At 33.9% G+C, this 27,841-nt stretch overlaps 4 protein-coding genes across 9 annotated transcripts; 1 reads left to right on the top strand and 3 right to left on the bottom strand.

The window, feature by feature from the left end:
* Positions 1–4,056: 4,056 nt before the first annotated feature.
* LOC142609634 (molybdopterin synthase sulfur carrier subunit) lies at positions 4,057–6,286 on the bottom strand. 2 transcript variants are annotated; one of them, XM_075781267.1, is made up of 2 exons: positions 6,068–6,286; positions 4,057–4,674 (listed from the first exon to the last, which is right to left on the bottom strand). In XM_075781267.1, exon 2 carries the CDS (start codon positions 4,611–4,613, stop codon positions 4,296–4,298), a length of 318 nt encoding a protein of 105 aa, XP_075637382.1. In that variant the 5' UTR covers positions 4,614–4,674; positions 6,068–6,286; the 3' UTR covers positions 4,057–4,295. The 2 variants fall into 2 exon arrangements, with proteins under 2 accessions (XP_075637382.1, XP_075637383.1); XM_075781268.1 differs by having other exon boundaries at positions 4,057–4,663.
* A 3,039-nt stretch (positions 6,287–9,325) lies between these two features.
* On the bottom strand, positions 9,326–17,066 carry LOC142609816 (kinetochore-associated protein KNL-2 homolog). Of its 4 annotated transcripts, none has more exons than XM_075781536.1 (12): positions 16,778–17,066; positions 16,564–16,649; positions 16,102–16,246; positions 15,564–15,675; positions 15,309–15,383; positions 14,828–15,136; positions 14,216–14,655; positions 12,164–12,246; positions 11,636–11,694; positions 11,309–11,341; positions 10,203–10,299; positions 9,326–9,539 (listed from the first exon to the last, which is right to left on the bottom strand). In XM_075781536.1, the coding sequence occupies exons 1-9, from the start codon at positions 16,841–16,843 to the stop codon at positions 11,640–11,642; spliced, it is 1,371 nt and encodes a 456-aa protein (XP_075637651.1). In that variant the 5' UTR covers positions 16,844–17,066; the 3' UTR covers positions 9,326–9,539; positions 10,203–10,299; positions 11,309–11,341; positions 11,636–11,639. The 4 variants fall into 4 exon arrangements, with proteins under 4 accessions (XP_075637651.1, XP_075637648.1, XP_075637649.1 ...); XM_075781533.1 differs by having other exon boundaries at positions 11,636–11,690; XM_075781534.1 differs by having other exon boundaries at positions 9,444–9,542; positions 11,636–11,690.
* A 1,853-nt stretch (positions 17,067–18,919) lies between these two features.
* On the top strand, positions 18,920–21,693 carry LOC142609611 (organelle RRM domain-containing protein 2, mitochondrial-like). Its single transcript, XM_075781238.1, has 4 exons — positions 18,920–19,176; positions 19,846–19,914; positions 20,569–20,675; positions 21,321–21,693. Exons 1-4 carry the CDS (start codon positions 19,041–19,043, stop codon positions 21,414–21,416), a joined length of 408 nt encoding a protein of 135 aa, XP_075637353.1. The 5' UTR covers positions 18,920–19,040; the 3' UTR covers positions 21,417–21,693.
* Positions 21,694–25,327: 3,634 nt separating this feature from the next.
* Positions 25,328–27,808, bottom strand: LOC142609544 (uncharacterized). Of its 2 annotated transcripts, XM_075781150.1 has the most exons (6): positions 27,577–27,707; positions 27,198–27,392; positions 26,659–26,824; positions 26,328–26,539; positions 26,028–26,204; positions 25,328–25,635 (listed from the first exon to the last, which is right to left on the bottom strand). In XM_075781150.1, exons 2-6 carry the CDS (start codon positions 27,363–27,365, stop codon positions 25,549–25,551), a joined length of 810 nt encoding a protein of 269 aa, XP_075637265.1. In that variant the 5' UTR covers positions 27,366–27,392; positions 27,577–27,707; the 3' UTR covers positions 25,328–25,548. The 2 variants fall into 2 exon arrangements, with proteins under 2 accessions (XP_075637265.1, XP_075637264.1); XM_075781149.1 differs by having other exon boundaries at positions 27,198–27,808.
* Positions 27,809–27,841: the final 33 nt, after the last annotated feature.

The following is a 27,841-nucleotide window of genomic DNA, read 5'->3' as shown; positions in this document are numbered from 1 at the left end:
ACATAAAGGCATAGAGAGAGAGAGAGAGAGAGAGAGAGAGAGAGAGAGAGAGAGAGAGAGAGAGAGAGAGAGAGATAATAATATATTTATAATAAAAAAGATGGGGGATAAAAAAAAAAATCAAAATAATATGGAGGAACATTACCGGTACACATTTGTCCATTCGGTCTATTTTGGTCCACTTCTGTCTATTCGGTCCAATTTGATCCAATTTGGGCCATTTTATTTATTCGGTCCACTTTAGTCCATTCGTTCCACATCTGATCATTTAGGTTTACTTTGGTTCATTTGGTCTTCTTGAGTCTATTTTCTCTATTTCGGTCTGTTCGTTCTAGTTCAGTCCATTTGAGTCCACTATGTCTATTTCAGTCTACTTTGGTCATTTCAGTCCATTTAGGCCATTCGGTCCATTTAGTTGTCCATTCGAAAAGGGAATTATGCAGTGTGGCCGATACCGTACCGGTACCGGCCGTACCGACCGGTACATACCGTACCGGCCAGTGCACCGATACCGGTACACTTTTATATTATACCGGAAAAAATACCGGCCGTACCAGCCGCGTACCGGCCATACCGGCCAATTTCGGGCAATACCGGCCGGTACAGAAAAAATCTTTTTTTTTTTTTTTAGTTTTATAATTTTTGAATTTTTGTAAAGGTGTAATGATAACTTATTTACATTAACTTCTTAGTATTATTTGTTTTCTTAGTATGCAATGAACAACTAAGCTTTCTATTTTTTATATTGTGTTTTTTTTTTCTTTTATTTGATACTAAAGTCTAAAATTATGAATAATTTGTTCTGAATTGAGGTAATGTTTTATAATAAACTTTTATATTTACTATAATATAAGTGAAATATTATATGTTTATAAACATGGTTCTAGATATTTTGGTGTGTGTGTGTATATATATAAAATAGCGGTAAACCCGAAACGGTACACCGGTATCCGAAATATATCGTACCGGTGACCAAACCGGTACAGCCTCCGGTACGGTATTGACTTCCTTGGAATTATGATGTTTTGTTGGGACGGAATAGGTGCTACCGTTGGGATAAAGTTTTCTTTGTCGGGGTGCGATGTTGTCAGCTTTTCATTTGGACTGGTATTTGGTTGGATAGGTTATAGGTTTTTTTTTTTTTTTTTTTTTTTTTTTTTTTCCAAATATGCAAATTCCTCAAACAATTTCATTAGTTAGCAAAATTTTGAAACTATTTAGCAATCTAACAAATTGAGTTTTTGTTACGCTAAATCGAGTGTGAAGAGGTCGAGTTCCAAGGAACTCAAGTCTCTGCGACTTGATTTCCCTACCAAGCTACGAACTCCATTAGACCAAAGAACAAGAAAACAAAAAGATGGAGGATTCACCTGGGTTTGGGTTTGCTGTTGTAGCTTCGCCTGGGTTTCAGACCAAAGAACCAGAAAACATAGAGATGGAGGATTCGCCTGGGTTTGGGTTTGCTACTATAGGTGGATTTGTCTGGGTTTGAGTTTGTTGTTTTTGTGAAGATCAGAGGTCGTGGGTTTGCTGCTGTAGGGAGATTTGGGAAGTTTCTGCTATGGAACTTGAGTGTGAGACACTCAATTTCCAACTGCAACTCGATTTCAAAGAGCAAAATCGAGCCTAACAGACTCGATTTGTTAGATAGCTGAATAGTTTCAAAACCTTGTTAACTAATGAAATTGTTTGAGAGATTTGATTATTTTGAAAAAAAAAAATCCTAGGTTATAAGTAAATTCCTGATTAAATTTTATGATGAAAATATGCTGGATTATAATTTAATGTGTATTCATATATATTTATATTATAATAGGAGTATTGGACCGAAAGTCATATATGGGTGTTTGAGGCGGTGTCGCCAAGAAGTTGTTTTAAATGTTGCAATTTGCGTATGAATGAATATGTTGGTTACTGGTTAGGAGCTAAATGGGCATGTTTAATATAACACATGGCGTAACTTCTATGAGAGGATTTGAGGTATGCCATCCAACAATTGTTTTCTAACCTTCACGTTGTATTTCAATTTAGTTCTTAATCTTTTAAATGTGTCAATTTAGTTCCTAACCTTTTGGTATTGTATCAAAATGATCTCTACCATTAACTGATTGATGGAAAATACTAATATGGCCAATAGACAAAATAAAATATAATTTCCTTGCTACATGGATTGCCACTTGGACTGCCACATGGCCTAAACTAAAAAAAAAAAAAAAAAGTCCACATGTAAACACATTATTCAAATTTTTTTTTTTTGTTGCACTTTCTCATCTTTCGAATAAATTTTCCTTGAAAACAAAAACAAGCATGCTCGTAAATCTCATTGTTGAATAATTTTTTGTCATTCATTTTTTTTTTTTTAAATTGAATTTCTTTATCCTAGACTAATGTTTGAATTTTTTTTTTCCCCATATTCCTTGCTCTTTCCCTTTAATTTTTTTAATTTGGTGGTTTTATTTGAGGAGGGGAGAGCCATTGGCAAGTGGAGGAGGAGGATGGCGAGGAAGGAGGAGTCTTTGTAGAGAGAGGGTGAGGTGGTCGTCTTTGATTGGATCTTCTTTGGGTGATGAGACTTAGGGCCCGTTTGGTTTGTAATTTGTCAATACTCAATTTTCATCACTCATAACTCATCATTCATTACTTAAAATATCCCAATTTCTCAAATCCCACCCATTTGGCACTCATCACTCACTTCTACCGTTACTTTGTTAAAAAAAAAAAAAAACCCAAAAGTCAAACATTGCGGCTGAAACTTGGGTTTAATTACAAAAATGCCATTAGAAAGTTTTGAAAACTGAAAGCACCTAAATTGTGTTTTCAGTTTCCATAATTCATCACTAAAAAATCAGAGAATTAAGTGATGGAAACAAGGGTTGAAAACCAAGCCAAACAAAAAAAAAATTGTGGGACCCGCGTGTTTTGAGAACTCAGTAATGGAAACTGAGTGATATAATCCAAAAACACTCTCATCCAAACAGGCTCTTAATCTTTGGTTTTGAAATTTTTGTGTGTTTGTTTCCAAGGAAAGTGTAAAAAAATAAAAATAGATCTCAAGGTTATGTTTACTCATGCACTTTGGTTTTTTTAGTCCATGCGGGTAGTTCAAGTGTCAAAACAATTTATGTGGCAAGAAAATTAAATTTTATTTTGGCCATTTATCATATCAGCATTTTTCATTCATCAGTTAACGGTAGAAATTATTTTGACACAAATTACACAACAACAAAAGAGTAAAGACCAAATTAATGCATTTAAAAGGCGAAGCACTAAATTGAAATACAATGTAAAGGTTAGAGATCAAATATCTATTTCTTCTATAAAAAAAATAAATAAATAAAAAAAAGAGATCAAATATCTATTTACCCCATTTCTTTTTTTTCTTTTGACTCTCAAGGCATCATATGTTTCTTTTGACTCTCGAGGCATTATAATTACATAAAAGATTGCACTGACCATGTTGTTTCATCGATTGTTTCTATTAGGATTGTGTTGCTCTTGAAGAACTAAACTTGAGCCATAATGGTATTGCAAAGATGGAAGGCCTGTCATCTTTAGTCAACCTCCGGGTTTTGGATGTATCATCAAATAAGCTAACACAAGTAAAAAACATTCAAAACCTTTTGCTGGTTCAAAAGAGAATCATTTGAAGACCTTGCTGAAGCTGTTGCTGGTTCAAAAGAGAAGCCCACCATTATCCACTTAGAAAACAATTTATGTGTGACATTCACATCTTGGAGAACTTAAATTTTTAAACTTCACTTTTCTATTGCATTTGCCAGTATGCTTGGCCATCTTTTTTGACTGTTCATGTATCTTGACTCTCATGTTTCCTTCCCTCTGGTTCTGCTTCGTGTTCTAGCTGTTCATTTGTAAATCAGAAAACGCTCTTGTCCTAAGTGTTTTTACCTTTGAGCTCTTGTTGGGGGCATAAAAGGTATCACCTGTTGGCCATCGTGACTTGATCCACGATCTCTCAACTGTCCTCTTGTCCTAGAATGGCTTTTAATCAACACACTCCCAACTGGTGTACTAATTTTTTTTTTATTTGATGAGTGAAAAAAAAAAGATACATACATTTCTATTATTAATTATTATTCGGAATACAAAGAAGCACAAAGGCTATAAGTCGTAAGCAGGAATTTCTAATCATGCTGCAGACAAAGTTAAACCCAAATTTTTTCCCATGAAACCTCAGGTTTCTAGGACAAATGTATCGCCACTGATGAGACAGTCTCACAATCAGAGCAGAATGTTGAATACACACATATCAAGTTATAGTTACAAAAGAAAAATAACTAGCCACCACTAATAGGAGGTATAATAGCCAACTCGTCTTCGTCTTTGACGATTGCTGACTCAGTAGTGTATTCCTCATTTAGAGCAAGAACGATACACCCACGGATTTCTTCCAAGCTTGGAAACCTGGCAACAAGATTATTTAAACAATCATTGGCAGAACTACCAGATGACACCTCCAATGGCATCTCATTCAAGCCAGTAAGATCTCGAGCTCTTGCAAAAAACAGAACTTTTATCGTAACAGATGAACCTTTGTTCCCCTCAAGTGTATTGTCCACAGTTTCAGTTTTAATATTTGCTTCCATTGTATCCATCAGAGAACACCCAACCCAATTGATTATTGGAGATTAAACATATTTTCTGGCTACAGTAACACTGCAATTTCAAATTTAGTACCACGACAAAGATTAATGCTCATAAAAAATTAAATGCTACATTCAAATTACAATTAATAAAACAATATACTAGACTAGACCTTTTTTTTTTTTTTTTTTACATGCTGAATAAATATCATTTGCGAAATAACACTTTGAACATTTCCCATAGTGGCCCTACAGCTTGAAGAATGAATTGCAAATTCAAGCCGGTAAGTAACCCCTAAACACATTGATTATTAGATAATAAACTCATCTTGGATAAATGAATTCTCAAGACTCTCGGTGCTAAAATAAAATCCATGCAAAAGGTGGGTGAAAAAAACAGTTTCCCATCACGGAGATGGCTTACTACCTCAGAAGGAAAAATCTGTGCAAAATGCTTGCTTGGGATACATGACAGAATTTCTTTCTGACAAGCATATTACTTGTCATGCCTGTATTTTCACCCCCAAGAACAGGTAATGTAACCAAGAACCATAAATTGGCTACATGTAAATAACCTCAGTCAACATTATCAAGGCCAAAATCGGCAAAATGGTCTACCACTTTGATTAGGACAAAGCTACATCTTTTGATGACCCCCACACAGGCAAACAGCCTACATCTTTATCAAAAACTCATTCTCTAAGAATACCTATCTCTCCAGTATTAACTATTAACAAATGAAGAAGCAGTATCAACATAATAGATTGTAATTTTTTGGATAGGTAACATGAAAAATTGTAATATTTGAAAGACGAATATGGACTCTACCAACAAGTGGGATTTCTACAAACTTCTCAGTATCAGGCAGTTGAAGGGGGAACAATTGAAGAAACAGCCTTGTTAGGCATAAAATCAAAGTCAAATCTGTTAGGTGTTGCAGACAAGTTATCTCAAAGAAGAACCAAGAACCCCTTCTTGTGGATTTTTAAGAAGTTCCATGTGACAAAACACTCAAATTTTACAGTGTACTGATTAAATAAGAGCCTCAAAACACCATGTTTTTCTGATAAGAAAAAGCTGTAATTCATATTCAACATGTTTCATTGGATTTATCAAAAAAAAAAAAATTCATTGGACAAACTAATTCCTTGTGGTTTTATATTCCATTCAAAGTGAAACCCACACTAGAAAAACCAAGAGGGGAAACCTAAACAGAAAAAATTAGCCCAATCCATAACTACCACCCAAAACAAAATACCCGCAACAATTTCTTGGTTCTTAATACAAATCACAATAATGGAAATGAAAAAAAAAAAATCAAATAAAAAACACAACTTTACAACAATACAAAGGCCCAGATGAAAACAACCTGTAAATCCCACAAAACAGAGTTTATTTTCCTTCGTTTTCTCAGCAACGAAACATATGTTATAAATTATAAATAAAAAAAAAATGAGAGAACTTACTGGGCAGTGCAGTCGGCGCAATAATAGATTCGGGATATAATTCACCGAACATGCAGAGTTCACCGAAGATGTACAGTTCGAGCGGAGAGAGAGAAAGAACGAGAAGATACGAATGGTTTGACTTTTTGCTAGGCCGATTGGGGTTTTTCAGATTTGCTAGGCCGAAGATGTACAGTTCAGATTTGTTTTTTTGCTAGGCCGATTGGGGTTTGACTTTTTTTTTTTTTTTTAAGCGTAGACAGCAAGCGGTATATATACTCAAGTTAGATTAAAATATATTAATTTTTATCTGGTATAAAAAAAATTAAAAATAAAATAAAATAACTAAAGTTCTTACTTACAATTTTTAAGACAATCATCTACCTTTATAAGAGATAAATGGCCAATTTTTTTTTTTTTTTTGAGTACACAATGGCCAGTTTATACTTTATAGTTTATATCTAATAATTTTCATAAAATGTGAAATGGCTAGTTTACCCTTCAATTTTAGTTAGACCCATTATAAAGTTTTTTTTTTTTGATACAAAAGATTTTTTTTAATGGTTGCAAAATTGAGTATTTACATTTACTAAAAGGAAAAAAAATTTGAGAATTTATGAACTTTATACTATATATAGTTAGTAAAATAAGGTACGTGTTTGTTACCATAAGAATATGGGTGGGTATGATTCAAAATCTTTTTAAAAAGTATGTTTCAGTATCTTACTTGTTTAATATAGTAAGTAATGAGTATACAGACGGTATAATTTGACCGCTTCTGTTAGATATGAATCTTGGTGTTGATAGGATTCTTTTCTTTTTTATAAGAAACACACAAACTTTATTAATAATTAAAAGTAGTAGATATATCATGGTGAAAAGCCTGTACAAGAAAATAGGGACTCTCTTCAATCTAAACAGAAAAATCAAAGATGTCTAAAGGATGTTTAGCTAACTAGTAAGCAGGTATATTGCCGTTCCTACGAACATGAAAAAATAAGACATTTCAAAACTCAAAAGAAGTAACCTGCAGCCCATAAATCAGAGCAGCAATTGTTGAAACAGCATGAGAATTTCCACTAAGAGCATGATCAACATTAAGTGAATCCCCTTCTAAAACAAAGTCCCGAATACCCATATTCTTAGCAAATTCCAAACCAGATTCAAAGACCTTTGCCTCAATCTCAATAGCTCCTAGAGGATACCGAAACTTCTTGCTAAGACGTCAATAAAATTTCCAAAATGGTCTCAAATTACAACCCCACTCCAGCTTCCTTTTTTGTTTCTTAAAAACAGCTCCATCTACACTAACCTTATAAAAAGGAAAAGCCGGAGGCTCCCATTTTGAAACATGAACTTAAGATTTTTTTTTAATATTTAATATTCCTATTTAATGCCTAGAGCCAAGTCAGCCAACATATTTGTTTTACTATAGATTTTTTCTTTAAGAAACCGTATTTAACAATATGATAGTTACGTCCTTCCCTTAATCATCGTGTCAATACTTTTAGATGAAAATAACGCATTTAGTTCTATGCACTTGAGAACTAATAGTAAGAAACGAGTTTATTTCAGTTTTACATACATTAATACATATGTGTAATATATGTGTATATTGCATGTCCTTTTTTTTTTTTTTTTTTGAAAAAAAGGTAAGGTCATATAATAAAGAAAATTAAGATACATCATTTTGGAAAACACACTCCAAATCAAAGGGTAGTTCTTCTACCCAAACATTAAAATCTGCTAGTGTGTGAGCTAACTTATTCCCACCTTGGCCCTCATGCATAAACTTGCAAGCTTGAAACTTTACTTACTAACTAGAGTATGTACTATATAATCAAATATTTATATTTTTCAAACAAAAAATCTGTATTTCCCAATATATTTTTCCATCAAACCCTAGGCACCCTAAAATATATATAAACCCATAATTATACTTGCTTGCTACCAAGAAAGCCATAAATCCCTTTTTCTTCTCAACATTGTCATCATTGGAAAATGGCAAATTTTCGTCCAAAATTTTAAAGAAAATTACACTTTATTACTTTAAACTATACCACATATTAAATTTTGCACCCTAAACTTTTCGAGTGCACATTTTGCACCCTAAACTATGATCCTTGTTACATTTTGCACCCAACGTTAAGTTTGGTATTAACTTGGATGGAAATTCAAAGTTTAGAGTGCAAAGTGTAATAAGAAATATAGTTTAGGGTGGTAAAATGTAAATTTTCAGTATGTTTTTAATGGATTGAATCGAGAGGCAATTAGGTATTTTCACATAGTATCATACTCTTTTCCATCAAAATTAACATCAAACTTAATACCAGTTGCAAAGTATAACAAAAGTCATAACGTAAGGTGCAAAACGTACATTCAAAAAGTTTATGGTGCAAAGTCTAACATAAGGTATAGTTTTTTGAGGTAAAGTGTAATTTCTCCGAAATTTTATTTAGTAACCAAATCCCGTAAACAAAACCTCTTTATACTAGAAAATTACTTTATGTTACATAGCCAAAGGACGTTAAGACCAAATTTTCATAAAAGTCCAAATTTAAAATAGGTTATGAAATGTTATATACTATATGATGTGAATCTCCTTTGAATTTTGAACAAATACTAATATTGGGCTCAGTGAAAATTACAATACCAATATTGGGCTTACGTACAACCACATTATCTACAAGTTACAGGTTAAGAACTTTTTTTTTTCTCTGTCTGGTGGAACAGGCTTAAAAGGTGCACCCCGTGCAGAAGACTGAAAATTGTCCAATTTTTCATTCATGAATCAGTAAAATAGAAAATATTGTTTGACAATTATGATCCAGTACAATGACAACTAAAGGCGCTGAGCTGAAAAAAAAAATTAAAAAAAATAGCAAGGCAAGTAATTGAAATCCATTTGCCCGCACCATCCACAAGGCAGAGTAAGAATGGCAATAATTCTATTTGCACAAGGGAATGTTTCAAGTCACTTCTCCATTGTGAGGAGTGTAGAAGATACAAATACAATTAGAAACACCAAAAAGCCAGGCATTTCTATGAAAGATGTCGGAAAATAACAAGAGCCAAGTTGATTTGGATTCAATAAAAAAGGCTTGATGCATAGACAACTCAACTGATAGAACCAGCATTTCATGTTCCAATTCAAAACATGTAGTTCAGAATTAACTTTTCTTTTGCGCAATATCCATTAGATGTATCATACTCAAAGCAGCAACCTCAGATTGGTTAAATAGAACTATTACACATATGACAGAGAGGAGATTTTTTGACAGCTAGGAGATAAATTCACAATTACGGGTTAACATGTAATAGGTGCGTTGGTTAAATTACAATTCCTAGTTCCTACACAGTATAGGCCATGGGTTTCAAATCCCTATCACATGACAAAACAAATAAGGGTTAGCATTTACAAATAAACCAAGGAAGTCCATGGCTTGATTCTCGCTCCTATACATCTTGCTCCATCAGATGTGATTTTCAAAACCTGCTAAGTATCAAACTATTTTAGAATGAATATAATCAAGTAACTGAAATAAACAGCATTATTCCTTTTCTTTTCAGCTACCACAGCACAAACAATTTTCTAAAAATGGCATGACTTCTGCTAACTTGGTAAGCTACACACAAACCCAACGAGCTTTAAACTCACAAATCACAATCACCCTCCCAACTATTCTTGTGGGAAGCAGAAGAGCTATTTGAGCTAGATCTCATTGAGCTGTGCTAACCTGTTCCTATATTCTATAACAGGGAAAATAAATTAATGTTAATCTCAATTTATATGATGATAATGATAATGATTATAAATATCATTCCTATATGTACATTTAATACTATATGCCTACACTAGGTAAAGGTCTCTCAGAAGACATCCTAACATGTCAAAGAAACATATTTCAGAGACATGTTCTCATCAGTTGAAGATTTTTCCCCTTTTATAACCTGATGCACGCCAAAAGTTCTTGGAATTTACTGCATGTTCTGTAGGTCTCCATTGTGCAGGTCAGACAGATAAACCCTTGAGTCTATCCTCTGATTTCCAAAGAGACCACAAATTTCAATAGTTGTCCATTTGCATTTTTATATTCCCAGACAGAACATAGTTGTAATTATTTATAATACTAAAAATCAAATTTGTAATATCTACCTTTTTAAGTCCCATTAAATTCAACAGCAAGCGCTAAAGCTGCTCCTTAAAGTCAACCCCACTTCCTTTTCCCTTTCTGAGGCACAGATCTATCATCCTACCAACATAGTGAAACAAACCATCAGCTGCAGGTATGTACAGCTTAAACAGCAAAAAATGGCATCTGGTAACTGTAAACTTATTAAGAGGGTAGAAGAATACTACATTTTTTTGGATAAGTAGAGGAATACTAAATGTACATGTTAATAATTCATTAAGATAAAACTAAAACTAGTGTTGGTAAAAGCGTGAGGCACACTTAAGTGCAAAGCCTCTTGAAGCCTAAGCGCAAGCGTGCGCCTGCTTGAAATGAAGCACACATTTTTTTTTGAATAAAAATAAATATAAAAATAATTATCAATGAGAAATACAAAAATCAAATTATCATATAAATCGATAAACATTTTATATAATTCAAATAACATTTATACAAGCCCTACTTTTGCAATTTTAACACAAAAATTGTAAGTCAAGTCATTTTACTTTTTTGGATCAGCTACATATGAGTACTTCCATGTCATAATACCCTTTCTTAAATCTCCAATAGCTATAATGCCCTAGGACTAATTACTAATACTTGTTAACAAGTTACACTCAAACTTATATGTTTTTTTGATAAGTTACACTAAAAATATGACAAATCAGTGATTTATATCAATAATGTCAAGATTGTGAACTTTTAATTCAATTTTGGTTTTTTTTTTTTTTTTGAGTGTCTCACTTTAGAGGCAAAAAGCACTAGAGCTTTGGGGCTTTGCACTTTTACCTCCACTAACTAGAACATACAAATCAATGGGTTTTACTCTTTAACCAGGTGAATTTAATAGCAGGATTCATGTTACTGAACTAAAATAGTAAGGGGGATGAGTCATTGTGCATTCATGGTGATTCACCCACAATCAAAAGCCCAGGAACTCAACAACACCAATGGTTAATCTTTTTTGCACCAAAAATATATAAACAAGTATTGCTTTCAATCTCAACCACCAACCACCCCTCCTCCCCCCCCCCCCCCAAACAAAAAGAAAAAGGAAAAAGAGTGTTTGGTAGTTAACAGGGCGACAAACCTTCTCAGTCATAATTCCGGTGATTTTACGATCCTGAAATACACAAACAAAACATAAGGAAGAAACAAACATAACATGTACACAAGCATACACATACAATTTGAAATGAGGATTTTCTCGGAGATAGTGGAAGCACTTAGAGAGAGAGAGAGAGAGAGAGAGAGAGAGAGTTGAAATTTAAGTTTGAAGTTCTGATCAGTCGTAATAATGTCAACAAATTCAAAGCGGAAATTTGACAGATTTCCACCAATGAGTGTGCTAAATGTGCAGAGCCACGTGCAATTCAAGGCTAAGCAATGATGTATAAGCCAAAAGAAATTTACAAACCGCATCATAAACCGGCAATTGATTGCGCCAGAATTCCATGGTGGGTAAAAGTAGTCTCCCTGCAACATATGGAAATAAAAATTAACCAGGAGAAGCACAACCTGGAAATATGATATTTTTAACCATTTCAGTGCAATTCAACTAATTTCGGGGAAAAAATATTGATTCTGTCATCTGTGTTTGTCATGATACAAGGTTGACACCATGCTAAGATTTCAGTCAATGCAAAATATTGAAGTTCCGCCAAAGAGGGAGTGGGGGGCTCAAAGAAAATCCATAAATGATTTCATTTCCTCATATAAATTCCTTTACATGATATGATACATGGGTACAGAAACCCATTTCATATGCTACAAAAAATTTACTGGAAAAAGTTCATGTGTCAAATCCCGATGGTTTGAGACATTAAAAAATACAGCTAATACAGAAGTAATGATTTATAGTCAATTGCAATTATATAAGCTTTAATTACTGGTTAAAAAAAAGGTACCAAGGGAAAGAGAAAGAGAAGGAAAGTAAGTGGCATACTTGCCTGATCTCGATCGTCCATAACTCAATGATTCTGGAGAAACAATAAATTTTTTATTTTTCCATTCCTGAGAACGACTTACCTAAAAAATCATGGGAAAATTTGTTTAGTAGTAGAGATTAGAGAATAATATACACAAACAAATATAATTTTTTTTTTATGACATAGGATAACTTCACTTAAATTAGTTGCACGTTGTAAAACATACTGTACAACAATCCTCATTGTTAATTAAACTCCCACGAGCAACTGACCCCACCTGCCATAACCAGTTACTAAGTAACACAAGGGTTTTTCACCCCTGACAGGCTAAGCAATGTATCCTCATGCCCAGTAGGACACATAAACAAATATAAAATAGAATCAATTTGGCAAATGCTTGCAAAGTTGCAAACAAAAGGAGCTAGACATGATACGAGGGTTCTACCCTAAGAAGCACAAACATGGCAAAATCCCCAATGTGTCCATGTCATACAAAAACATGTCAGGGACATAGATGCCCAATTACAGGCAGAGCTATAATATTGGACATAAAAATATACCTAAAAAGAAAGTATCAGGCCCAAACATAAAAAGTCCTTCCTCTAGCCTCCCCTAAAATAGACTTATAATATGTCCAAAATATATACACACTTTTATATATAAAATATATTAATTAATTAATCTCATGTCCCCGCCATGCCATCCCTATTATTTCAAGAATTTCCAAGTCACCATGTAATGTGTCATATCCCCATCCACGCCTCTTTTGTTCTTCCTACATAAAGCTCATAATAGAAGTGCTCAGTGGCGTGCATAAACTTACACCAAGTAAAGGTAAGGGTTTTTTTTTTGCGTGTGTGTGTGTGGGGGTGGGGGGAATAAAGATACTTTGATTCAATAAAGAGGAAGAAAAGGAGCCTTCCCATCTGGCAGATCAGGAAGTAGCACCTATGCTGGGATCGTGGAAAGCATCCGATCGGTCATTTCTAGGATATTATAGTCTACAACTCAAAGGTTAACAATTCCTAGGGGTGTAGTGTTTGTATTTGACTACCCCATCAAGTGAGGAAAATGATAGTATAACTTAAGCGATTTGGTTCTCATAGGAAAGAAATAGCATAAAGTTGAACAATTTGGTTATGAGAAATAGCATCAGACCGACATATACAAAAAAGAGGTCTTCCTTCTTATCAAAAAGTTGAACAATAATCAGTATACTCAGCCAGTCCAAAACTAGGACAAAAGAGGGATCATCTGTGGTATGTTGATGGTCATCAAAAAACAGTAGTCACTTCCTATGAACAAGAATCCTCTAAGGAATAAATCAATGTTCTAATGAAAGTTTTACTCTGAACACTATAAATTACACAAAAAAATAAACCATCAAACAGTATCCTATTGATCACTAGTGAGGATGATGGATGCAAAATATAGCCCCCTCAAAAAGATGGAAACCTATGCAAAAAAATCCTTAGGCACAAGACAACAAATGAAATTTATACGGCAACTGCCTATAATAATAAAAACTACAAGCAGGCTGCTTCATGTATTCAAGACATTTCATTCAACATCTTCCTTAGAATTTTTTTTTTAATAGGATACTTCTTTAGAATTTTTGTTTCCTCTAAGCCCTGAAATGCAACCTGTCAAATGAAATTTTGAGCTACAATGAACATTTGGAAGTTATTAATGCTACATTACATATAATTATTTGCATACCATGCAGAAAAAATAGTTATTATATAACTAGTATTAGTCTGCAATCTATTTATAAAAAAAAATAAAAAATAATAATAAAAGAGTGCAAAAACAGTGTTCATCTATAACGGCAAAGATAAATTATGACTTCACCTAAAGAGCAGTACACAAAATCTGTTGGAGGATAAACTTATCGTGCTTTCATGATAAACATTTCAGTTAGTTGATGTAAGGCAGTAAGGCACCTTTATAAGACACTCATTATAGTCATTAGCATAAAAAATTAACAGTGGTGAAAAAAATGTTAAATTACCAATAGTTCTAACAAGGAAAATACCAATTTCATAAAATAAAAAAATTAAAAAACTTACATTTTGGTCAAAGATTAAATTCCTCTTAGTTTTCTTCCTGTCAGCACCTTCTTCAGCATCGCTTTTTTCTTCATAAGTAGATGAACTAGAAATACTATTGTCCTCAAATTCAAACTTATGATTTTGTAAGATTTCGCTCACGTTACCCGAGGCCACCGGAACAGAATTCATCTTAATACTTTCACTTTTCAACCCACTGACTGTCCTCTCATCCTTCCCTTTGCTTCTTACATTCTCTGACAAATTTCCCAATATTTGGTCCACGGAGTGGTCTGGAACATTATCTGATATGTCCATTATCCCCTCAGATTGAACGGTGGCACCCGATGAACTGTTCAGTTTTGCTCCATCTGGGTTTTCAAATGTCTTTGGTTTGGGACTCAACATTTTGTTTTTATGCTTCATTGAACATCCAGATCCTGGGCTATTCTTCAGACCACCTGTCAGATTTCTCAAGTTTCATTATATTTATTGAAATTAATTGATATACCATTTACTGAATATGTTTGCACCTCAGAAGCATTGCAAATCAGAACCAATTGAGGCATCAACAGTGATAGTTTCAAGACACATTATGAGAACAACCGTTTAAAGCTTCCACATCAAGCTTACCTCTATGAATGACCTGCTTGTGATTATTTGGAATTTGTTCTGAAGTTGGACATTTCAACCCACTGACTGTCCATTTCTCATCCTCCCTTTTGCTTCTTACATTCTCTGACAAATTTCCCGATATTTGGCCCACGGAGTGGTCTGGAACATTATCTGATATGTCCATTATCCCGTCAGATTGAATGGTGACACCAGATGAACTGTTCAATTTTGCTCCATCTGGGTTTTTAAATGTCTCTGGTTTGGTACTCAACATTTCCTTTTTAAGCTTCATTGAACATCCAGATCCTGTGTTATTCTTCAGATTGCCTGTCAGATTCCTCAAACTTCATTACATGTATTAAAATTAGTTGATATACCATTCAATGCATATGCTTGCACCTCATAAGCATTGCAAATCAGAACCAATTAATGTATCAGAAGAGATAGTTTCAAGACACATTATGAGAACAACCTTTTAAAGCTTCCATATCAAGCTTACCTCTGTGATTGACCTGCTCGTGATTATTCGGAGTTTGTTCTGAAGTTAGACAAGATTTTTCCTTGCCTTCAATGGCTGCATATTCCAAGCACATAAAAAGACATGAGAAAAAAGATCCAAAAGGAAAATTCATTCAAGATTTTAACAGAATTATTGGGTATGTAAGAAGAAAAATCACACATATTTTACTAACTAAACATGATCTAAACAAACTAGTAGTGCATATGCTACTTGCTAGATGACTGGCAAACTTACCAGAATCAGAAATAGTTCCTGAATAAATACCATCGGTAGAATCTCCTTCCAAGAACTTTTCAGCATATTCTTCCCAGTCAGTAGGAAAGCCCAGCACAAAATGACTACCAACCTGTTAGAGTGAAAAGTAGAGTGTAAACTCTATGACAGGTGCAAACATGTTAATTTAGCAAATGTAATGTCATGTGCAACTCTGCACTGGTTGAAATGCGTTCAGCCAATAACAATCCTAGTTTGGGCTTTGTTACCCATACAAGCACAGCTATGACTTGATCTTATGTCAATGCCAGTTCAATCAGCTCGCAAGCATAGATACAGTGTTCTCAGAGTGGTATTCATTGGTCTTAAAACCTCTAGCTGACAACCACACTAACTCATTGGTTTTTTTTTTCGCCCCCAACAATTCCAACCACCACTACCAACATCATCGGAAACTGCCATTGCTAGTTGCCATGATATTCAACAAATAAATACTTAAAGCCGCAACAACTTGATAGTCATTTCCCCCAAACCATAAAAAAGAAAAGAATTACAATACCATGGCAGGAAACCCGTTCTCTTGAGTGCGCGGCTTGTTAATGAGCCCTCTAATAACAACACATATTCCATCAGCTGTCTCCATAGTACTAAAATCATATCTTTTCACTATCGGCGCAGAGCAAAACAGTCGCACTGCCTGTTTCCTGAAACCCAAAAGCAAAAGCAAAAGCAAATTGCTCCTTAAAAGGACCAAAACTAAAACAAATAAATTAATATTTTACTCACATTAATAGATATTTGACAGTCCCACACAATGTAGAAGACTATAACTAAAATCAACCCTAAAAACTAATACATCATTGGCTTAGCCATTTAAGGTTTTCACTACTTTCAGAGTTTCAGTCTGCAATTCAAAATTTATAGTTTTTTTTTCTATCTATAAATAAAAATACAGGTTCTTGAAAATCTGGAAATCAAAAACAAAACCCTAACACCAAAGAGAGAGAGAGAGAGATCTTACTCTCTGGCAGTAGAGCCCGCAACGGCTAGTCGTTTCCCTTCGAATTCTCTATCGGACTTAACTAACCACCAATCGTGCAAACATACCTTTTGAAAACAAAGAAGAAGAAGAAAAAAAAAGCATATTTGTTATTGGTTAGAAAGTAGAGAAGTAGTAGTGTAGCTAAGAATGAGGGGGGGGTGTTTGTTGTGAGAAAATAGAGAAAACACTTAACTGTTTTCTGGAAGTAAGATAATGCTGAAACGTCGTCGATTTGGTCCAGTCCGGCAGTGGAAGCCATGAGAGTAATAGAACGCGAGCAGCGTACTGCTGGAGAGGATGAACAAAATGAAGGAAGCCCGCCAAGTGCCAGTGTCTTTGGTATTAAGAGGGAGATACGGACCTACTTCATCAAAATCCTAATACTATTTGGTGGGAAAAAAAATTAAGATTTTTATTCATAAACTTAAAAGGATTGTGTAGGAGTTGGTGACACCTGTAAGTCTAGAAGTGCGAATTTGAGTCACCCCTCACAAAAATGTTGTATCATAATGCGGATAGCCCTAACCTGCCTAGGGGTGTCCATGCCATCAATAGCGGGTTTAAATGAGGCAGGTCAATGATCACTCGGGTGAGACTCTTTTTTGTTAATCTAAAAAAAATGGCAAAAATTCAAAACTAATCATCTAACTTTCAATCTTTTTCATTTTGGTCTTTTAACTTTCAGTTTTGTCATTTTAGTTCTCTAACTTTTAATTGTTGTCAATTCGGTATTTCGTTAAACCTCAATTACTTGCTGCCATTAAATAAGCCAAAACGATGTCACATTTAACGGCAACAAGTAACTGAGGTTTAACGGAATATCAAATTGACAACAATTAAAAGTTAGAGAACTAAAATGACAAAACTGAAAGTTAGAGGATTGAAATGAAAAATTTTGAAAGTTAGAAGATTAGTTTTAAATTTTTTCCAAAAAAACCTATCATGTGAGACCATCAAGTCAACCTAATCACTCTATCCCCATTTCTATAAAGTAAACTCAATTTGAAAATTACTTATTTTTAATAATTTATTTGGCATAATTTAAGACAAATGTTTCTTTAACCAAGTGACCATATGGCTTGGGTAGTGGCCATATTACATAACTCAAACAAACTCTCTTTTTTTTTTTTTTAAATTAGAGATCTTAATTTTCTAAGATTGACAAAAAAATAGTTGATGATGTGGAATATTGTTAGTGGTAAGTAAAAAACAAATGATGCCAGGTTGTTAGTAGTGAGCCAAGAGAAAGCCTATAAAAACTTGCTAACTTTTTTTTTTTCCCCCTTTTTGAGAGATGCTTGCTAACTCAATTGATATGAAAAATATTGTCAAATTTTTTGTGTATGTAATATTACTCTAATCTTCTAGTACGGAAAAGAAGAGGAGTCATATCCAACTAAGTGTCTGTTTTGTATCCGCTTATAAACTCAATTTTTAGCTTTTATCTTTTATATATAATTTTTTAAAATCTCACACTTTTTTTTTTGTAATTTCTCACTTTTTCAAAAAATTTCAAGGAACAAATATATTTTTCACACTTTTATTAATAAGTTTTCACTAAAAAGTTGTATGTTGAATCGAACCAAACCCATTAGGCTCCGCTTGGGAGTTCATAAGGAAAGGGAATGGAATGATCATAAGGGAATGGAAAGGAATAGAATGGAATGAAATGTATTTAAGTAAGGAAAATGAATAAAAAAGAACGGAATGGAATATAATTAAGTAACCTTGATTGAATGTTTTAAAATAAAGGAATAGAAATTAATGAAAATGAATGAGATGTAAGTGATCTTGTTTGGGAGTAACATAGAGGAAATGGAATGGAATCATTTTATGACAATATTACTATTAAACCCCCATTTTAAAATAAATAGTTGAATATATAGGAGTATTTTGGAAATTTTAGAAAAAAATTAATTAAATCTAATTTCATTCCCTCCAATTCCTCCCAATTTTGGGAGAATAAAAATTTGAGGTTTTAAGAGAATAGAGAGGAATGAGTGTTCCCTTCTATCCATTTCATTCCCTCCCACTTAAACTCCCAAACAAATGAATGAATTTTCCATTCCCTCTATTAAAACTCCCAAATATATTCTAAAATTATTATTTTTATTTTATTTCATTCCATTCCCTCCTCCCAAACGAGGAGGAATTGATTTAATTCTATGCATTTATTATTTCAAATTTCCAAAAAAAAAATTAAATCTCTTTTTTCACATTTATTTATATGGTGGACATTTTTTAAATGCGAAGTTGCGAACATGTGATGTGAAACAGTGAAGATAAAAGAGTGGAAGAATATTTAGCCATTAAATATGAATAATATAAAAGTGAAAATAGAAGTGAGAGGGTTTAGGGTTTTGGTTCTTACTCTTTTCCTTTCCCATCACAATACACAACACAGCTGCTTTCTTTGCTCAATTGCTCTACAATCTGATACAGAAAGCCAATTAGAAATGGCGCTGAGGCCCGGACTCGTGAAACGCTTTCTATCTACTTCAATATTCCCTTCACAATCCTCCCCAGCAGCCATTGCTTCTGCCTCTGCTTCTGCTTCAGCCTCGCCTCCCTCAACGACCCTTTTTGTCTCTGGTAATACTTGCCCCATATAAATTACAATCACACTCAATTATCGCGATTTGATTAACACCCATGAATTATTTTTTATTTTTATCTCTGTACTAGAGAGATTTTAAGCCTGCCAAGTTCATTTCTTTATCGTTTATATTTCTGGGGTTTTCTTCTTCATGAGGGTCAATATTTTGTTTCAAGCTTTTGATTTAGAATGGGTTTTGGGATTTTTGAATTATTAAAGATGGTTAATTTTCTTAGTGAGGAAAATCCAGGTGCAAAGAAATAATAATTTTTCACCAAAACAAGAGCTTCCCAACCTTCACTATGAAACTATCATACAGAAATTGGGCAAAATAAGTGAATCAAGAAATATTGTCCATGTAATTATGCTCTCCAACAGGTTGGTCAGTTAAGTAATTGGTGGTTTCGAAAAGAGGTTCCCTGCTTGGTGTCTATTCTCTTTAAGTTAAAACTTACATACATTTCTCCTTATTGTGTTATTCTAATTCAATTATTGTTACTCAAGGCGGAGTCCACCAATTTGTAATCTTCGGGGTTCTGCCAATTTTTATTGGTGTCCTGGTAGCTACTAGTATTAGCAGGAGATTTCCTTGCGGTGCTGGAGTTGCTTTAATGTTATATGCATGTGTATGGTCATTTGGAATCTATGAACACTTTGGCTTGCAGGGCTTAACAAGAGAACAACGTCAGAGAAACTTCAAGAAGCATTCTCTAAGTTTGGTGAAGTTGTTCATGGTAATATTATATTTCTTAAATGATGTTACCTTTCATTCCCTCTCTCTCTCTCTCTACACACACACACAAATGTGTGCAACTTCGGAGAATGTGCTTTAAAGATTTTAGCAATGTGAAGATATTTTGGTGTTCATGTAACCCTTTGATGCTCAGTTTATATCATGATCTGAAATTTGTCACCTTGAAGAATCTTTCTCAGTTTCACTTTCGTTTTGTGCATTCATGATTTTGGCATGTGTTTTGATTGGAACAATCCTTTTCTGTCTCTCAAATATTTTCTCATATGTAGCATGTAAATTTCCAAGTATGTAATTCCAAGAAGGGTTTTCAAGCAAATGGACCAATGTCCTGGTTAATTGAGTCTCATCACGTGTTATGATTTAACAAAAGATAACTTAGCTGATGAGCTTTAACTCAAATAGCGCTTCCTTCCCCTACAAAAATGGTGTTGAGGGTGTGTTCATCAAGACCCCAAAGATTTTTGTGTAAATTACCCATTGGGGAAAAATGAAGAATTCTGTTACATTCTTATCTTATGTTTTAAATCTTGTGTTAGGTTAGATCATAGCCCTTGTGATAATTGATCTTGGCCCTTTGTGGAGAATATTTGGCTATGCCATTGATAACCTTTCTTTTTTTGGGCCTTTGTTTCAGCAAGGGTGGTGACAGACCGTGCTTCAGGATACTCAAAGGGATTTGGGTTTGTGAATTATGCCACCTTAGAAGATGCAGAGAAAGGAATGAAAGGGATGGATGCACAGGTCTGTCTACCTTGAAATTTCTGTCAATTTTACATACTGCAATTAGATAAAATGTTACCATAGTGTGAACCATTTTGAATGGAATGATGAAACCATTTATGTACTGACCATTGTTTGTTTTTCTGACCATTGTCAAGGGCCTCGCAGCTCAACTGGCACCTCTTGGTGTTTTCAATAGAGACATATAGGATTCAAATCCCCCTTCCCCCATTATAACTATTCAATTGTTAAAAAAAAAAAAGTAGTTTTGAAGTTGGAAGGATTAAAAATATATTTATTCTCCTAGGATTGTCAATACTAAATATCGGCGGACTTTAAAGTTATTAAAGCCTAGGTTTTAACTTCATTTTTTTTCTTCTTATAACTGTATTAAAAATTACAATTAAATGAGATTTGGAGTTTTCCTTTAGGAGTCCTGATGACATTACAGATTTTAGTCACTAATAAGCTTTGTATGGAATTTGTTGGACGTCTTTGGCAGAACCCCAATGTGCATGTGGTCCCTTGGACTAAACCATGTGATTTTGCCAAATAGTAGAGGACCAAACTACGTGTTTGGCCTTTGGTTTGTTGCTGCAATTTCACTCAATTTCTTAATCGTTACAAAATAGTTTACTCAATGCTTATCATTCTGTGGTGTTGCAGTTTCTCGACGGATGGGTAATTTTTGCTGAATACGCTAGACCAAGAACTCCTCCAGGACAGTCAGCATATCCAGAAACAAACCAACATATTGGCTGATAGTCAATTAAAACAATTATTAGATGGGGAGGTATACCAGCATTTGAAAGGTGAATTTGCTGTTTATGATATCTGGTTTTGGCATAGGACATGTGGGTGGAAAAGTGTGAACAACTACTTCCATTGGCGGAGTGATTGATGACCGCCATTAAGATTTTTTTATTTTTCTATGCATACCATGTCATTAGTCATTAGACACTCATATGTATGGATTACTATACAATCTTCTGTAAAAAATACTTGGGAAAATTATATTATAAGCCCACGTTTTATCCTATCTTGTAAGGTCAATTGGTTAAGTCTCTTGTTGTCAAATAAGAGATCTAATATTCAAACGTTGCCTACACTAAAAATCAACTAGTGTCTTAGTAATAATAAGAGCAATCACCATATAGGGGACGTCATAAGTTCAAATTCTACTATATCTATCTTATAATTATAAAGAGGGAGGAGAGGATAGGAAAAGAACATTATAAAGACAATAAAAGGCAGTCACTCCTCAGAGCCTTTTGAATAGGCTGGCATAGGGCCTGAGGGTGCATAAAACCTTAAAAAGAGGAAATACATGCCCATTGGCCTTATACATGAGCTTGACATTTCCTAAAGCAACGCACCCACCTAAAAGTGCATGCAGGAAGGGCGCTAGCCATGCAGCGGATGTCTTGTACAAGAGGCTTGATATGCCAACTTGGGATGGAAGTAGAATGTATTAAGGGGTCTAAACTCTAAACAACTTATAGTAAACTTGGCTAGAGCATGGGCAACCAATTAAGTTTGCTTTCCTTTTGACCCAAATGAAAAAAACTTGCAAAACAATGACTAGACAATTTTGCATCATTACAAAGGATGCAAGAGTAAAGGAAAGAGCTCATCCCTTAGCAGAAGCTTTAGCTTAGCTATGGCTAGGGAAGTGGTAGTTTCCATTTTTGTTATTGCCAAGATTGCTTGTCCAGTTGTCCTTTCGAGTCTTTGAAGATCAGCAACAAGGTGTATTGGGAACTAACCGTTACGTCACAGTTTAGTTTTAGAGTACTTGGTCAGGGGGTAACCGAATATCCTTAAGCATGGGCATCGAAAATATACTCATCGTCTTAAAATAGAAGTCCTTACTAAACTTCCTCAAAAAAGAATAAGTCCTTGCTAAATGTTAGCTTGAGGTCCCTTTCTCAACTTTACGTGAACAGAAGAAAATCTTAAGCAAAACTTGTACGTAAACAGAAGAACATCTTTCAATTCATGGATTTTTTAATTATTATTTATATATATATATAATTAAAATTAAAACAATAAAATACATAGTGAGAAAATTATAGTAAAGTTGCATGATAAGAGTCTTTGGGTAACCGTAAAACCGATAAAAATTATTGTAAATAATTTACTTTCAATTCCGTGAAAACTTTTGGAAATTGAATTTTAATTGGAATAATATTTTAAATTTCTTGAAACATTTATTTGTAGAGTTCCACTCAGAACAATCCGTGCTAATAACCTTTATGTACGATATATTGTACAGCATGATGAAAGCACTTCATTTAAATGAAATACTTACATTGAGTTATACAGGACAAATACAGCATGCAAGACAACTTTTATTAAAAATGATCATTGAAAATATTTATATATATAAGAGACTTATTTTACATTCCTAAAAACTTATGGCTGTAAATTTTAATTTGAGCAAATATTTTAACTTTTTTGAAATTTTGGCAATATAATTCCACTTTAGAAAAAAATTAATCAACCTGTAATATACCACAAAACAAAAACACATAATTCAATTTGAAATTTATATTTTGATTTACATGGCACTATGAACTGAGAGAGAGTGATTATCTCATTCATCCCATCTTTGTTGCCGGCTAATGCTCCCACAACGGTGGCATCTCTACCATCCCAACAAGCCGGCTCAACAACTTTGAGAGCTTTAAGCTAAAATTTTAAGTGGGATCTTTTTAATATTTAAATATTTATTAAAAAAATTATTTAAAATATACTTTTCTTGCTTTTTGAGATGCAAAATTACTAATTGGTTATTGCAAATTTTTTAAAGCCATGACCACTTTATACTTTAAAGTCTAAACCTGCACAAATAAAAATTAATATATTACATGGTTCAATAAATTAGTATCACTATAATACAATTGAGTTAATATGATATATATCAAATTATTAGTTAGTGTGATAATTTATAATAATCCATAAAGTAAAAGCTTGCATAAGAAAAATATATTAATTTGAGTGGGTATACATTGGGCGAGGGTGTGAGTGTGTGTGTGTGTGTGTGGGTGGGTGTGGGTGTGACCCTTCTGGGTGGGTTACTGGGTTAGTGAATGTGTAGGCAATGTAGCTGTGTGGGTGAGGGCTAGCTAATAGCTATATGCAGAGATCTCTTGCATTTGTGCGGTAGTTATGAATTTTTTTTCAACTTTTTTAGATTATAAAATATTATATACTCAACAGTTAAGTACTATCAGGCTATTATTCTATCAAGTTGTGTGCAATATACACTATCTCTATGGAGTATGACAATGAGCAAATTGTGCATTATTTTTTCCCCTTTTAATCTTCTGCAATTTAGGATAGAATGAGACATTTTTAATGCATTTTATTGACCAATAAAAGGATTATAATTTTTTATTTTTTTAATTAAAATATATAAATAAATATATTATATACATACATAGTTTTTTTTTTTATAAGTAGGGGCTTTCTTTTATTTCAAGGTCTTAGACGATTACATCAATTGCATCCATTGTTTAGGCGGCCGGCATCCAAAGCACTAGCCTTGTCCCAACACATTGTCATTTGTCATTACGAACAAATTCACCATCTTTGGGTCTTGGTTGTGGGTCTCCTCAATCTCAAAATTTTTTCCATTTTGTCAAAAAGATTGGCATTGGCAAGAATGAAACATCATGGTGTAGCTTTGCTCCACTTTCACAAAGTCATTCTCTCTTTCAATTTCGATATTTGTTTGGTTTGGCTAGTTTAAATTTGCTAAGTCTTTTTGGTTTGTGTGTAAACTTCTGGGAAAATCCAGTTTGGCGTTAAAAAAATTTAATTTAACAAAAAGTTTAATGGTAAACGGTGATTTGCACATTTCCAATAAACCAAAGAGAACATTTCTCAGTCTTAAAGTTTTGGGGGGAGGGGGGAATTATTTTTTTTTTAATTTTTTTTGTGAATAGTGTTCCTCATAATTAAGGGAAGAATAGTGCATTTGACCCAGGTTGATATATATTATTTGAGTTAATCATATATATATTTTTTTAAAATTAGATTTTGTAGTTCAGGAACGTAGTTGAATTCCTATGTAATTTCACCTACTTATCAAAATTAGAAAAAATGATTTTCGTTCAAGAACTAATAAAAATTAGATTCACCATCCTTGTGATTTCATCTACCATGAAACGGATTATTTATATTATAAATAAACACATTATTGTTGATGTATAGTTTGCTTAATAATCAAGTCTAAACCCAGACTTGAATTTGGCTTATTTTCCATGTAAACAAACAGAAACAAACTTTTTCTCAAGCCAATCTTGACTATTCATTTACAACCCTACTCAGAGTCTTTTCTATTAAGGGGAAAAAAAGTTGTGGCCTAAATCTCATACCAAATATGGCTTATCCATTTTAAGGAAAAGAAATTACACAATCCATCCATGAATGGCGCTAGATGGGCTTAGGCCAACTTCGAGACTCATATAAAGGTGCATGCATAGGCATTCACATGGTTTTGTTTTTGAACCAACAACTTTACCCTTCACTCACACATGAGAAGAAGAAGTGCCATTTGAGCTATGGCTCATTGCCCCCCAAAAACAACAATAGTTTTATCAGTACAGGCAACTAGGATGAACTATGAACCAAAAATTGCAACGGAAATTGTAAAGAGAACTTTTCCATTTCGAAAATGCAGAACACTTGCATTATAAGAAACAATTGGCTATACTACAACTTCCACACAAACTGCCAACGTGTACTTGGCTTGGATTCAGGTAATGGTTAAACTCAGTACAATACTGTGTAAATCTTAACAATCATCATTACCCCTGTGTGATATAAATAGATAATCTAAATCATGTATTAGGAAACATTACATTAAGTGATGGAACACCAAAGAAACTTAATATAGGTCTGGATGAAATCGCCCAGGAATTGAGCTACTTTCTTGTGCCCTCTGCAGATGGAGCTTCAAGCTGTAGTTGGTCAGCTGTATCAAAACAAGAAATTACAGTCAGGCCAAAACAGATGATAAAGACCTTCCAACATGCTATTTGTACCAAAATCTCACAGTTGTCAATCATGAAACAAGACTTGACAATGATACTGAGCCAAATTGGTCAAGTTTTGGAACCTTCTGATTATATTTCCATAGTCGTGACCCAAGCAAACAAAATTACATGCTATAAAGTTATTTAAACTAAAAGGAATAGAAGTAGAATACTGCTTTGAAATTACACATGTAAGGAGGATACCAAAAACAACATGTAGGTTGATTGCCTGCCTAGAAGTCAAAGATCTTCATACTTAATTCTATATGATTAGTGCTCAAGATGAACTAACCAAAATGTTGCAGAAAGAAGGAAAAAGTCCAAAGGTTACCTCTAAACTTCGAATTTGTTCTTGATATTGGCTTAACAGATGTTTTAGCTGTTCAACCCCCTTTATCCTCTCTTCTTGCTCCAAATTGCGTTCATGCTGGATGGCAACCGCTCTCTTTAAAATCTGATTATCATTTAACAAGCTCTGCAGATGCTGCTTTAGAGACACATGGTCCAGCTGCTCCGTAGAGACAATAGCAAGGATGTAAACATATGTATATTAAACATCAGGGGGTTGGGTAGCATTCTAATTTGGCATTCCCGCTAAAGACAAGAATGAATAAGAAAAGTTTTTAATTACCTCCTCTGATGCCCTAGATGGGGCAGTTATACTTTGTTCAAAAGCCTCCAGGATCCTTGTAGCGCGTCCCCTAGCATCATCAATGTCGGTTGCATTCATCATCTCATGCACAAACAAATCGACCCACTTGGAACCATCCATTGTATTTCCATAATCAACAGTTGTTCTCATGCCCTTTACATCTTCAACTCTCTGCTCCATCATTTGACTGCCTGGTTAATACAATTCCAAAAGAAAGAAAAACAGTCTAAGCCCAACGCAGATACATTCCGAACATTAAACATCTTATAGCTAAAATAACTAATTAAGAGAAGCATAACCAGCAACTTACATGTCGCGGAGCTTTGACTAGGAACATCACCACAATTTGCAATATTTGTGCAATCAGAGCTCTGTGATCTATTTCTTGCATTAACATCAGCAAAAGAAATTGCTCGTAGACTCACAACAGCATCATCAATCTTATTATTGTGATTCCTACAAACTCTTTCCACCAACTAACAAAAACAAAAACAAAATAATCAGACCAATACGTCTGAACGTTAAAGACATTTTACAAACAAAGCAATGTTTATCTCTTGTAACATCAGAGTTATGACTAGAATCTAGAAATACACGAAATGGATAGAATGGTACCGACATAACTAACATTTGCTAACTAAATATATATACATGTAAAACAATTACATTGTAAAAAAAATCCGCATATTTGAATTGATTAAAAAAAAAAAGAGACCCATTAAAAAAAAAAAAAACTTTTCAATGCCCATTTATTTATTTACAAAATTCTAGCTGGGAATTTTATTATAGGAAAAGAAATGACATAGTAATATGAAATCAATTACAGTCACTGAAAAACTTGAAACGCACCTGTGGATCCAAGTCGGGGAACATTTGGAGCAAAACAGATACAGAGTCATCGGATCCGGATCCGAAACTGGACGACCTGGGTCTCTTAGCAGAAGGGCACGACGTCGGAGACGAAGGTCCGAAAATTTCTTCGAACCCGACCCGTTTTCCGCAAACCCCAGCAGACATCGTCAACTAAACCCTTCAGTTATTTACCTTAAATTTTACAAACCCAGAAAAAAAAAAAAAAAAAAAAATCAAACAAGATCTGAAACTAAAACCTCGAACTTTCTGGTCTTATTATGTTATACAATTTTTTACGTGTTTTTTTATTTATTTATTTTTTTGCTTAAGGTAGATATTAGTTTTTGTGTGAGATTTTTTGGGTTTATAGAATTACCAAAAGGGTTTTGTTTTTGATGGAGAAGACGTGATAAAGATGAGAAAATGGTGGTCTGGTGGGGTTTACTTTTGATGGGATTTTCGGGAATCTGAGGATTTTAAACCTTTCACGTTTACAGTTTACGGTAGATGCAAGAAAAGTACTATTCTACTATTTATTGTATCTGCAAATTGCAAATTGCAAATTGCAAATTGCAAAAAGAGAGAGAGGGAGAGGGAGAGAGAGAGAGAGAGAGCGAGAGCGAGAGGTCTACTGGTCTTGA

The sequence above is a fragment of the Castanea sativa genome, chromosome 9, assembly GCF_040712315.1.
Source record: "Castanea sativa cultivar Marrone di Chiusa Pesio chromosome 9, ASM4071231v1".
NCBI lineage: Eukaryota > Viridiplantae > Streptophyta > Magnoliopsida > Fagales > Fagaceae > Castanea > Castanea sativa.
This window is presented reverse-complemented; position numbering and strand designations above follow the sequence as displayed.

Bases quoted from the DNA above. Each gene is read 5' to 3' on its own strand.
- LOC142609544 (XM_075781149.1), bottom strand. From the start codon at position 27,365: ATGTCTGCTGGGGTTTGCGGAAAACGGGTCGGGTTCGAAGAAATTTTC. The intron at 26,825-27,197 runs GTGCGTTTCAAG...TGTTTTTGTTAG, and splicing joins TCCCCGACTTGGATCCACAG to TTGGTGGAAAGAGTTTGTAG. The intron at 26,205-26,327 runs GTAATTAAAAAC...TCTACGGAGCAG, and splicing joins CATCTAGGGCATCAGAGGAG to CTGGACCATGTGTCTCTAAA.
- LOC142609816 (XM_075781533.1), bottom strand. From the start codon at position 16,843: ATGGCTTCCACTGCCGGACTGGACCAAATCGACGACGTTTCAGCATTA. The intron at 16,650-16,777 runs GTTAAGTGTTTT...TGTTTTCAAAAG, and splicing joins TATCTTACTTCCAGAAAACA to GTATGTTTGCACGATTGGTG. The intron at 11,691-12,163 runs GTATGCCACTTA...TGTTGCAGGGAG, and splicing joins GGACGATCGAGATCAGGCAA to ACTACTTTTACCCACCATGG.
- LOC142609611 (XM_075781238.1), top strand. From the start codon at position 19,041: ATGGCGCTGAGGCCCGGACTCGTGAAACGCTTTCTATCTACTTCAATA. The intron at 19,915-20,568 runs GTAATATTATAT...CCTTTGTTTCAG, and splicing joins GTTTGGTGAAGTTGTTCATG to CAAGGGTGGTGACAGACCGT. The intron at 20,676-21,320 runs GTCTGTCTACCT...GTGGTGTTGCAG, and splicing joins TGAAAGGGATGGATGCACAG to TTTCTCGACGGATGGGTAAT.
- LOC142609634 (XM_075781267.1), bottom strand. From the start codon at position 4,613: ATGGATACAATGGAAGCAAATATTAAAACTGAAACTGTGGACAATACA.